Consider the following 12085-nt stretch of genomic DNA (forward strand, 5'->3'; position numbering starts at 1 on the left):
GTAAGGGTCTCACATATTGCAACAATTTTTAACTGGACAGAAGAGGAAAGGAAACTTGGATGCATAAGGTGACCCAAAAATAACCCTCCCCAAAATTATGCATTATATGAATTCTTGTCCTTTAAGATTCCTTCTTCCTGCCTTTTCCACTCACTATGATCTATCTACTTTTTCCATTAGGAGTTCTGTGCTGCTTTTTAAGACTAGTGGATTTATTTTAGCATCGTTGTTGCTATTGCGTACCTTCAAGTCATTTCTGACTTAAGGCAAACCTATCATGGCTTCATGTTTTAATCTGCAAATAATTAGCATCTGCTAAGCATCCTAGACAGGCCAGGTTTGCTCACCTGGAAGGCAGTTAGCAATGCATGATGGGAAAATCTCCTGGCCTGCAACACCAGAGACCATGGTTCTCCCTTCCCCTTTTCATCCTCAGCTACTTTAACTGAGGTTTTGCAGCTGAATTGTGTGCACAGAGACGAAGGAAGGCATCCTGCTTTACCTCAACAGAAATGTCATCCCTTGTGGCTAGATTCTGACTGACGGCAGCCAGAGAGGCCTGTTCAATGTCTCTGATGCATTTGTTAATCCCATCAATGGAGTGGTCACATTCTCTCTGACCGGGAGCCTTGTCTCTGGAAAACACAAGAGCCAACTGGTTATAACAGGAATGGACAAAGTGTGCAAAATATCAGAATGACAGCAACAGGAAACCAGGAGTGCAGCTATAACAGGACCAAAATGAGGGCATTCCCCCGCATAATAAGAATCCCCCAATAAATTTTTCCTTTAGTCTCTGTAAATCTCTAGCACTGCAAAGAATGAGAGACTGAAAACTGTTTCTACCTAGAACTGCTGTGCTTGCATTCTTATCTGCCCCTTTTCTTTGGGTGTCTATACTCTTATTTCTAAAGGCTCAGCTGAAGTGTTAAGCTACTGCAATGCTAGAAATACAAGGCCTTCCGTGTTATTTATTTCATTGTCATTGCTGTTGTTAGTACTTTGGTTAATTGATTTACTGATTCATTTATTCATTCATTCATTTCATTTATACCCTGCCTTTCCCCTGGCATAGAATCCCAAGTGGTTTACAAAATTTAAAATAAAAATCTAACTAAAAACTTATTTTGGAAAAGCTGAAAAAACAATTATGTCACAATCCAGTTTTAAAAAGGTGCATGGTTAAAACAGTTTGGAATAGATTTCAACCATATTTTGCATGATGGTGATTATTTATTTATTCCATTGTTATGCTGCCTTTCTCCTAAAAAGGGACCCAAGGTGGTTCACAAGATCATGATAATTATAATTATGAGGACCACCAGAAAAATAAGAATGCCTGGGAAAATGAAGAATTACAACTAGATAGGATTGGAGAGGAAGGGTATCCCGCAGATGTTTCTCAAAGTAACCGTGAACACACAGAAGAATGATAGGATCCTAGAATTGGAAGAGACCCCAAAGGCTATCCACTCCAACCATCTTCTGCCATGCAGGAAGACACAATCCAAGCACTTCTGACAGATGCCCATCCATCCTCTGCTTAAAACCCTCCAAAGAAGGAGACCCCACCACCCTCCGAGGCAAACCTGATGGAAGTGATGAGGCTCTTGATGGACTCAGAGACAGTGTGTGAATGTCCAGCGAGGACAGACCAAGTTGAGGGGTCCTTGGGGTTGATGGCCAGAGAGCGAGCCGTTTTGATCAGGGAGGACGAACTCTCCAGCATGGTCCGAGCCGATGTCAAGATGGGCTCCTGAGCGTGGGAACCCTGCAACGGTCCGGAAAGGAGAGACAAAGTTGTATTGCTTCAGCAGTAACCCATTCAAAAAGAAACAGACAAAAAGGGTAATGGCAATGGCACCTTTCAATAAATAATGCACAATGGGGTTGTCTGCCTGGGCCAAAGGTCCGGGTTACCCTCCAGGCTCATGTCATCGAGATCAGAGGGTGCAGGCCAAAACCTGAGTAGCAGAATTGGACTCGATCCTGCAGGATCAGATGCAGATCCAGAGGATTTGGCCTGATCCCAATCAGCCCAGAGCAATAAATATAAATAAATATAAAACAAATTTTTCCAAGCTCTGTGCATAAGTAGATCACACCAGAATGGAAATGTTGCAAAGGAAAGATCCACATCACCAGAGAATTAAATTCCAATTACCTCAGTGCTGATCTGGGCTGGTATACTGACAAATTCAGGGTTTGATGCAAAAGCAGTTAGGTTTTCCACAGCTTCGATCAGTGGAGCTGTTGCGATCCGGCACTTGTTTCGATTGTCTTCTGAGAAGTCGCCGTCCAAGGCCTAAGGAGGAAAAATAAAATTGGGTTCCGGGATGAACAAGAAAAAACAACAACTAGGAATAAATGAAAACAATGAAGTGGATTTAAGGTGGCATTTATTTATTTATTGATGATGACAGATCAAAATATAAACCAGAATATATACAGTGCGCCTGTGCCATACGTGGGTGAACTATACGCGGCTTCCTGCTTTTGTGGAAGCTGTGCGACAATATAAACAATGGAGTGTGCAGCCATGGTGCATGTGCAGCTGCGTCGCCTCATGCATGCGCCCCATTGTTTCCCATGGGGCACGAGCATATGCGGGTTTTCCCTTACGTGGGGGGGGGGGGGGTCCGGAACAGATCCCCCACATAAGGAGACGGCCCACTCTGTGTGTGTATGTGTGTGTGTATATATGTATATACACACACGCACACACACACACACACACACACACACACACATATACACAGTTATTGCTAAAATTAATAAAGCATGAAACTCATAAAACTCATGTATATAAAATTTATGACTCATTAATTTAAGATTAATTCTCAGAGATTAATACTAAGAACAATTAAAATTACTTAAAAGCAAAGCTCCTCTAAATAAATCTTGCCAAGAAAGCCCCATGATAGCTTCACTTTTAAGTCACCACATAACAACAACGAATGCCACTGGGTAGCTTTTAGCATTTAGCTGAGAAAGACTGTAGGATCCATCTGACTGGTGATGGGGTTCCTCATGCAATCCAAGGTGTCTCGACAGGCCTAGAAGACTCTCTTACCTTGATGGTTTTTACCAGGTTGGCCGTGCTGTTTGCCACCTCTTTGGCGGACTGGACAAAATGCCTCTTTGCCACTGGGTTGGCGGTCTTGGACGAAGCAATGCGGCAGGCGTTGCACAGGGCAGAGGTATGCTTGGCCACAATGGTGGCTGCCGATAAGACCTGGAAGGCAGAGAAAAACAAATATCCATAAGGATAAGAGAACAGTCCCAGGAACCACATCTTGGTGATAAGAGGGAGTGTCTTTGCACAAAGGAAGGCCCAGGTTCAAACACCTGGAAGCTGTTCCATTAATTAATAAGGGATGAAAGGAAAGAGCTTCTGCCACTGAGATTATCATGGAGTCATCCAGTTGGGAGGGAGCTCAAGGGCCATCTACTCCAATCCTCCGCCATGTAGGATTCTGCCAGATGTTGACTGTAGAGTCATGCTGGACACTTTTCTAGGCATTTGTGGGTCCTCCAGCGTGGTTCTATGGTCAACTTCCAGTAGATCCCATGGTCAACTTCAGTTTCCTTCTGGTGGACGTTGATGACGGAGTTGCACTGGAGGACCTAGAGATTCCTAGAGGTGTTCTTTATGCTCTTTCCCCTCTTCTACAGGGGGGGTCTTGTGCCACTAACCCCAGCAAAAGTGGAGGACCCACTGCAGATTCCTTGAATCTAAAAGACTTATGTCAGAACTGAGCTACCAAGTTACCACTGATTCAAATGAGACTAACCATAGGATTGCAGCCTATGTTTTGATATTACCAAACATACACACACACGCCCCTAAACCAAAAGAGAGGAAAATGCATCCATCCATCAGTTTAAGAGAGAAGACGACATGCCAAAGCATATCACAAACTTTACATCGTGTTAGTTCATTCCAAACAAATCTTCATTTTCAGAAAACAATCCAGTAACGTGCCATCACCTCTTCCCACAACTATCAGAGTAAATTCTTCTCTTCCCAGATTTAACTAAACCTACAAATATTCTCCATAGCAGATCATGACCAGGTTGTCAGCAGTAACTATTTGCTTCCAAACTTGATTAATACATTTTTTCCTGTTATGAGTTAAATATGAAACAGTTCTGAGCTTGGAATGGGATATGAAACTCCCAGAATCCCCTGGCCATGCTTGCTGGAGGTATTCTGGGGGTTGTTTATTAGAAAAGGTAAATTTTCCAAACTCTGATATTAACTGCATTTAAGAATCTTTCCCAAAAATATTTCAGTTTTTCCCCATAATAAAAAAAATAATAAAATTTATTTATATCCTGCCTCTCTACAAAATGCAATCGGGGTGGCTTACAAGGTTAAAATATACAGTCCAAAGCCCCAACCCACCCACCCCTTAAAATACAATTAAACAGTGTGGAGTTTAAAACATACTTTAAAAACAATTCAATAAACTGTGGTGAAGTCAGAGGTCAGCATTTGATTTTCCTTCTGATGGCCAGGGGACTATTCAGGAAAGGCCTGCTGAAAGAGATCTGTCTTTATAGCTTTTTGAAAGCTATTTAGGGTGGTAATATGATGGATCTCATCCGGCAGGCCATTCCACAATCTGGGGGCAATAGCGGAAAAGGTCCTCTGGGAGGTCGTGGACAGCCTTGTTTTACAAGGCTATAACAAGTTTTTTCCTGAGGATCTAAGTGTGCAGGGAGGATTATATGGAAGGAGGCAGTCTCGAAGATAGGTTGGACCCAAGCCATTTAGGACTTTAAAGGTAATAACCAACACCTTGTACTGGGCCCGGAAACTGATGCTATTGGTGAATCAGGGATGAGGATTAAGCATCGGTTTGGTCTCATGACGAACCCAAGATAAGGAAATTGCACATGTATTTTTGGAAATGACAGTGAAGAGAGAAACCAAGCCAAAGAAATGCATCCCTGAATCCTTTGCAGGAGATGTCAGGGCCTCCCTTTTACATGTGTGAAACTGGAAATGTATCTTCTTTGTGGGTTTTTCAGGCTATGTGGCCATTTTCTAGAAGAGTTTATTTCTGACATTTCACCAGCATCTGAAGTTGCCAGCCACAGATGATGGTGAAATGTCAGGAATAAACTCTTCTAGAAAATGGCCACATAGCCTGAAAAAACCACAAAAAACTATGGATGCCGGCCAAGAAAGCCTCCGACTTCACACTGGAGATGTATCGCTTTAGCACTGTGGCAAAATGGCAAGGGAAACCCAGGGTCCTCTTCTCAAGAGCCAGACATCCACCAAGTGGATCTGGCAAAATCTCTCGAGGACAGCCCCCTCCCCGCTCCACCAGGTAAGCTGTTACCTGCGATGGGCTACTTGCTGGGTCCACCAGGTTCTGGCAGGCCATTTGGATGGCTTGGTTGGCTCTGGCGAACTGGATCGGATCCACAAGACCCTGCTGACCTGCCTGGCTGTTGGGGTCCGAGATGCCAACCAAGTAAGCGGCCTAGACAGAAACCAAAGACAGAGTAACTTCCCAGAGGTGGCATTCAAGCATTGTGCAAAAAACCAAACTCCTTCCACTCTTGGAGCAAAATGTTTTTCTGTTTATTCATATTCCCCATTCCCCATGCATTCGTACCATACGACCCCAAAAGAATAACTCAAAATGGAAATTTTGGAAACGTTCCTTACTTGACCCACAATTTCTAGAATCTTGCAGATAATGGTCAATGGTCATTCCCATCTGGGTTATTGCAATGCCATCTATGATTGGATCTACACCGGTCAAAATACTCTGGGCTGCTTCTGGAATATTATGGTCCGAGACCTGTCCCAAAATCCCTTTGCTATCTCCACACTCCAGAGCATCACTGGGCGGCTATCTATACATGCCACTGGGTGGTGCCACCATAAGCGTCACCCCAAAACTGAGAGTGTCTATCACATGGCTGGGTGCCTCATTGTGACCTTGGTTTTATTTTATTTGGCCCATACAGACAGGGCCAAAGAAAAACCATTTTAAACTACATTCACTAAACTGGCTCGGTGTCGATTCCCCCATATAATTTATCGCTTTGTAGTCAAAGATTTTAAGGTCCACAGTGTAAGTCATGTACAAAAGAGCATGCTAAAATGGCAGCAGGGCTGAGACCATGGCCAACTAGGAAGACATAAGGAGCAGCCCAGCACAATCGCAAGACCAAGACAGCACTCCAGGGCATCAAAAACAACACCCCACCAAGGGTTACATGAAGCCTCCCATCTGACTCGTTCCACTGCCATGCTTTGCAAGTGTTAGAATTCTTCTAAGATGAGTGAAAACTTAATCATTCCATCCATCAAATGAGAAAATATTCTTTTTAAAGAATGAGGAACCTGAGGGTTACCTGGGCTGCTGCTTCGGTGAGACCGCAAAGAGCCTTCGAAGCCACTCCGACACACTCACCGAAGACGGGAAGGTCACCTGTTTTAGCATTCTGAGAAATCCCGGCCATGGCTTCCCCAAGGACCTTTGGAAGGAGAGGAAAAGTTAATTCCAGCAAATAATCTCTTTCCAAATGTTTATTCCTCACTTGGTGAAGTTAAAGGAGCTTTTTTGGTGCATTTTCTAATTCTCGGGGTATTTTGGGATTTTTTTGGTGAAAATTTCATTGCACAACATCATTGAGGAGCAAAGACCATTACTTTTGTGCAAAGTCAGAGGGCTTTTCAAAACAAAATAACAGTGGTTTTGTGCAGATAATGAAAAAAATTAGCAGTGAAACAATAACATGTAAAGTAGTTAAAATGCCCTAGCAATGACCAGAGTAAATGATTATGAAGAGGAACATGAAAAAGAGAAAGAAAATTAGCATGATGGCTACCTTTGAGTTTTCCATGACGCCTTCGATGCAGTCAAAATAGGACAGGTCACTCACAGGTTCATTGGGGTTTTCAAGCATCTCTTTCACTGTCTAAAGGGACAAAGGGAATCATCCATTATTATCAATGCATCAGGCTGGTATCCACATGGCTGACCCAAATGAGAACCAGCATAGTGTAGTAGTTTGAGTGTTGGAGTATGACATTGCACACCGGGGTTTGAATTCCTGCTCAGCCCTAGAAACCACTGGGTGGCCTTGGCAAGTCACACTTTCTCAGCCTCAGAGGAAGGCAAAGCCAACTCCCCCCGCCGAACAAATCTTGCCAAGAAAACCCCGTGATAGGTTTGCCTTAGGGTTGCTGTAAGTCTACACAACAACAACAACAATAACAACAACAACATCAATCTCCTCCCAAATCACTGAAATGAGACCCGCCTATCCTGTCCCAGACCATTTCCCCAAAAGAATGGTAAGCATACAACCATGCCACATACCTCCAGCTCCCGGAGGGCATTGTCACACTCTTTCTGGCCAGGGGCTTGCTGAGTACACAAAGTGATGAGCTGGTTTATGCTCTCAGTCACGGCCCTGGAAGATATGATTTCCAGGGCACATTATAAGACCAACAGATTAGACAAAAGATGGAGATATTGTTGCCATAAGGCAACTTTCTACATTTAATGGTTGCTCTGAGCTGAAAATGTAATTCTTCATCAATTTTCCTTTTGAAGTCCTTCCTGTCAGTCAGAAGTATCCCCAAAATAATGATTGCCCAAGTGTCCCTTTGCCAACTAGCTAGCAATGACTTCCTGCGATGCCATGGCCAACTGGAAGTCCAGAAGGAACAACAATGATGTTCTGCACATGCAATGGTCCCCAAACTTTGGTCCTCCAAGTCTTTTGGGCTTTAGCTCTCAGAAGACCCAGGCAACTTGGCTAACAGTCATGAATTTTGGGAGCTGAAGCCCAAAACCTCAGGAGGCCCAAAGTCTGGGAACTGCAGCTCTAAAGCAAGATGAAGAGATCTTGACTTAATGTGCACATGGGTCTCCCAGTGTGTTTTCAAACCGAAAACATGCAGTCCCATTAAGTGTTGAAAATTTATGAATGAAATGCTTTTTGAGAGGGGCGGTGGGTACACTACAACAGATTAATGGCCATGGAAAAACCCACATTCCTGGGCCATTTGGACTGACACATGCACCTGGTCCTCATCCATCCTTACCTTGCCGCAGCCGCCAGGAGATTCTTGGCATTGGGAGCACCTGGGTCCACTGAGAGAGATTTGGCAGCCAAGAGCAGCTTGCTGGAAGCCATGGAGATGTTCTTCAGGTTCCCAATAACTTGAATCTGGTCCTCTTTTGTCTGTACAGAAAGAACAAATTTGGATGGGAATTTAGCACGTGGGGAGAGAAATCAACTAGGATGCAAGAGGGATATGTTCACAGCTCCAAATCTGGTGGTCTTGGATTAAGACTAAGAAGGGAAAGAGCCAGACTAGAAATATGCATTTCTGTTCACTCAAAATGGGAAAAGGTGCCCACAGAAGGCAGCAAGTGGCTTCAACAATAGGGACCCTTCAGAGAGAACTGTGATGGGGAAGGGAGGGGGAATCTTTAAAAGGACTTTTGAACAGGGCTTTTGTTCGCTTGTGGGCATCTCTGCCTGGCACAACCCAGCCCGCTCTTGCTTGGCAAACAGCAGGAATCGGGTACTGCAAGGAGACAAAGGAAAATCTATCATGCACTCAAAGCAGCAGGGAAATCATCCCTGCTGGTTTTGCGTGTCTTTCGCTGCAAGAGCTTAATAAGCATATCATTTCTGTGAGGAGGACAAAAAAAGATGGCACACCACCTTAAGTGGGCAAACACAGCGGGGATTCTGGCAAGCTAGAGAGAAAAGACGGATGGGTTGGGAGTCTTTGCACAACATTCCAGGCTGCAAAGCTGAGGTCCCCAAACATTACACACTGCTGATCGTTGGTAAGTGGTAACAGAGCTCATCATAGCCATGCTGACAAAGGTACCTTCTGAAATCGGTACCATTTGAGTTGGCAATCCTCAAGCACACTGGTAAAGAGGAGGGCAGAGTCCAGAGCTATTATGGTGACCATCATTGTGCACTGAGAAAAGCCTTCCTTTCCATTTTACAAAGAGGGGAGTCATGTAAGAGGGGGACAAGGGAACACTGGATCTCTCTCCATCAAGCAGAAAGGTTTGAGAGAGATTCATTATGGGTGCATTTTCTCCCCTACTAAATGGTGATGAGCAACCTCAGTGCAAAGCAGTAAGGTAGGTTTGGAAGCCTAAAGGATGGGTGGGAAACCTATAGCCTTCCTAAACTATTCTGCCACCAAATTTTGGTGTCTATCTGTCGCAGCAGCAACAAAGCTGCAACTACAACTGAGTGGGGAAGACAATTATGCCTCAAATGTCCAGAAGGCTGTACTCTCCAGGAGTATGCCAAAATCCTTTCACATTCTTCTTTCTTCCCTCCAAAACAGTGACCAGAAGTGAAGATGGGTCACCAATTGCCATTTTGACAAAGAAATTGGAGGAAAAATGAAAAGACTGATGGATGAGTTTTCTCCCAATGTGCTTTTGTGCATTCAAGGGGCTTTGTGCAAGGGATTCTATAGGATGGGGTTGTTTTTTGCACATTTGGGGGGCTTTGGGTATGATTGGCCCAAAAAATCACAAAGACTAAATATCTCACAAAGCTCCAAACATTCCAAAGCATGAAGCCATGGCTGTTTAAGTAGTGTGCAGGATAGATGCAACCTATATTTCACATTTATACTACACTTTTCCATCCTGCCAGACATTCAAAGTGGTTAACCAGCCGCCAAGTGAGGGGCTAAAGCCATCTCACCTGAGCTTGCCCGGCCATTTCGATCCCAGCATCAAGGAATTCATCAAAATCTTCGCTGAATTTTCCAGAGGCGGCTGCCAGCTCCCCACTTTGGCCTCGCGTGGCATGGACCACTTCCCCAGCCGACTGGTTCAGGTCGGCAGCGGCTTGGTTGAGTTCGCTCTGGGCTTCTTGGAATGATTTGGAACTGGGAGGCAGCTGCAAGAGAAAGGAGAAAAAGGAAGATATTTCTCCATAGGAGGATGTTTCAAAGGAAGGGCTTCTGCTAAGAAGGATGCTGATGTGCAGGTTTTGTTTAGAGGTACAAAGTGCAGATAGGGTCGTTTATCAAAAAGGAGGAATTTCTCTTAAATTTGAATGAAAAGAAAGTGGGGCCAGAACACATTCACTTAAAGTCGCTAGTTTCACGCAATTACGTGAATACGCATTGCATTCGAACTGGCTCCCCACTGCCTGAAAATAGCATGCCATTGCCCGAATTTGTGTGTGGCAATCTACCACGCAATAATGTAAAACCACATGATTGTGTTCAGACTGACTTCCCATTGCCCGAATTTGCATGTAGTGGGTTATCACGCAATAACGTTAAACCCCATGATTGCGTTCAGATTGCCATCGGATTATACTTCCAATTCCCCTTGTCTGATAAACTCCAGGGATGTAGCTAAGGGGGGCAAAATAAGGGCACTGTCCCTCCAGATAAAGATTTTGCCTCCCACATGAAATCTTTTTTCACTCCCAAAATTTTTAGCACTGGAGACTGAGAGACATTGAAAATCATTCCCATCTAGAACTCTTCCTATTTGCTGGGTTCACATTTTCTTGGTCACTCTGCTTTCCCTCTTTTCTTTAGATGCCTAAACTCTTACTTCTAAATGTTTAGTTGAAGTTTTAAGTTACTGCCATGCCAGAAATTTTGGGACTGAAAGAAAATTTCATTTGGAGAGGGCTTTGCCGTTTTTAGAAAATGCATTGTTGTTGTTAAGACTGGAACAGCTCACCGATTCCACAAGCAGCTTCTTGCTGGATTCACCAATACTCTTCAAGGCCACGTCAACATCCTTTTGGCCAGGGAGACAGTTCACACAGTTGTTCAGTGAATGGGATACAGCTTTGGCCACCTTGGGAGACACAGAGATTAAAGAAAGACAAAAGACAAATCAGAGGAATTCACTGGCCATGCACAAAACATGGTATTTTGTTGCAAGGCACCTACAATGCAACCTCTACAATTCAGCCAAGGGAAAAGGACATTTCATAATACAAGATGAGCATCCCTTATCAAAAAATCCAAAATGCTCCAAAATCCAAAACCTTTTGAGCAAGTAGTATAGTGTGCACTGTATTTGCAAGACTGGAGAGAAAAGCAAGGGTCTGTGAAATGGTGGGAGGCATGGATTCATGGCCAAGCACTGTTTTAGTTTATTTATTTATTCATGGGATTTATATTCCACCTTTCTCCCAAAATAGGATTCAAGGCAGCTGTGCTTGGGCTCCATCTGTTTCACAGATCCTCACACATCTCTTTCCAGCAGCATTTCTCTCCAACCCCACAAATACAGTAAAATTATGAACTAGGCTGTTTGTATTCCAAAACTCCTATCTATCTATCTATCTATCTATCTATCTATCTATCTATCTATCAACTTTTATGCTGTATTTCTCCCAAAAATGGGACCCAAGGCGGCTCACCAGACAAAAACATTATTAAAATCCTAAACAACAACAACAACAACAACAACAACAATATCTCAACTCCAAAACAATTTGGATCTCAAGCATTTTGGAGAAGGGATTTTCAACTTGTACTAGAATCTGTCCACTGGCTCAAATTTTATACACAACAGCAATAACTGAATCCCAAACTGGGGAAAAGGCAGGATATAAATAAACCAAAGGTAAGGCCTCCTCCTTTCGAGCTCTCACCAGGGCCAATCTCTGCTGGCTTTCAGCGTCCCCAGGAGCCACCAAGGCTTGCTTGGCTTCTTGGATAAGCATGGCGGAGCCCTCCATGACATCCCGTGCCGAGTCCAACATAGCATGTGCCGCAGCTGGATCGCTGGTAGATGCCGCAACGCCTCGGGCGGCCTGAGCCAAAGTCTTCAGCGCCTGAGCCGTCTCCCTGGCCGCAACCCCTGTATGAAGAAGGCATCAAGACCTTGGTTAACTGAGCCAACCTTGCTCCTCTTTCATGGCTTAGGGTCCACTCCAGCTTAATGGCAACACTCTCCTAAGGTTTTCATGGCTAGATTTATTTAGAGTAGTGATTCCCAAACTCTCATCCTTCAGATGTTTTGCACTTCATCTCACAGAAGACTTAGCCATCTTGGCTAATGGCCTGGGATTCTAGGAGCTG

General features: G+C 44.1%; 1 protein-coding gene across 6 annotated transcripts in view; it reads right to left on the reverse strand.

The window, feature by feature from the left end:
• LOC149307116 (talin-2) overlaps positions 1-12085 on the reverse strand; it is a 125707-nt gene that overhangs the window by 33497 nt on the left and 80125 nt on the right. For 5 of the 6 annotated variants that reach the window (XM_089538214.1, XM_089538212.1, XM_089538215.1 and 2 more), the window contains exons 27-38: positions 11656-11864; positions 10731-10850; positions 9730-9927; positions 8084-8223; positions 7353-7446; positions 6859-6948; positions 6382-6504; positions 5355-5498; positions 3074-3235; positions 2165-2305; positions 1590-1771; positions 503-635 (exon numbers count right to left, since the gene is read on the reverse strand). In XM_089538214.1, the coding sequence (XP_089394340.1) occupies positions 503-635; positions 1590-1771; positions 2165-2305; positions 3074-3235; positions 5355-5498; positions 6382-6504; positions 6859-6948; positions 7353-7446; positions 8084-8223; positions 9730-9927; positions 10731-10850; positions 11656-11864 (1736 nt within the window). The remainder of the gene's footprint in view (positions 1-502; positions 636-1589; positions 1772-2164; positions 2306-3073; positions 3236-5354; positions 5499-6381; positions 6505-6858; positions 6949-7352; positions 7447-8083; positions 8224-9729; positions 9928-10730; positions 10851-11655; positions 11865-12085) is intronic. The other variant, XM_089538216.1, reaches the window with a different exon arrangement.

This window comes from Sceloporus occidentalis, unplaced genomic scaffold, assembly GCF_023333645.1.
Source record: "Sceloporus occidentalis isolate IW3139 unplaced genomic scaffold, rSceOcc1.0.p SCAF_9, whole genome shotgun sequence".
NCBI lineage: Eukaryota > Metazoa > Chordata > Lepidosauria > Squamata > Phrynosomatidae > Sceloporus > Sceloporus occidentalis.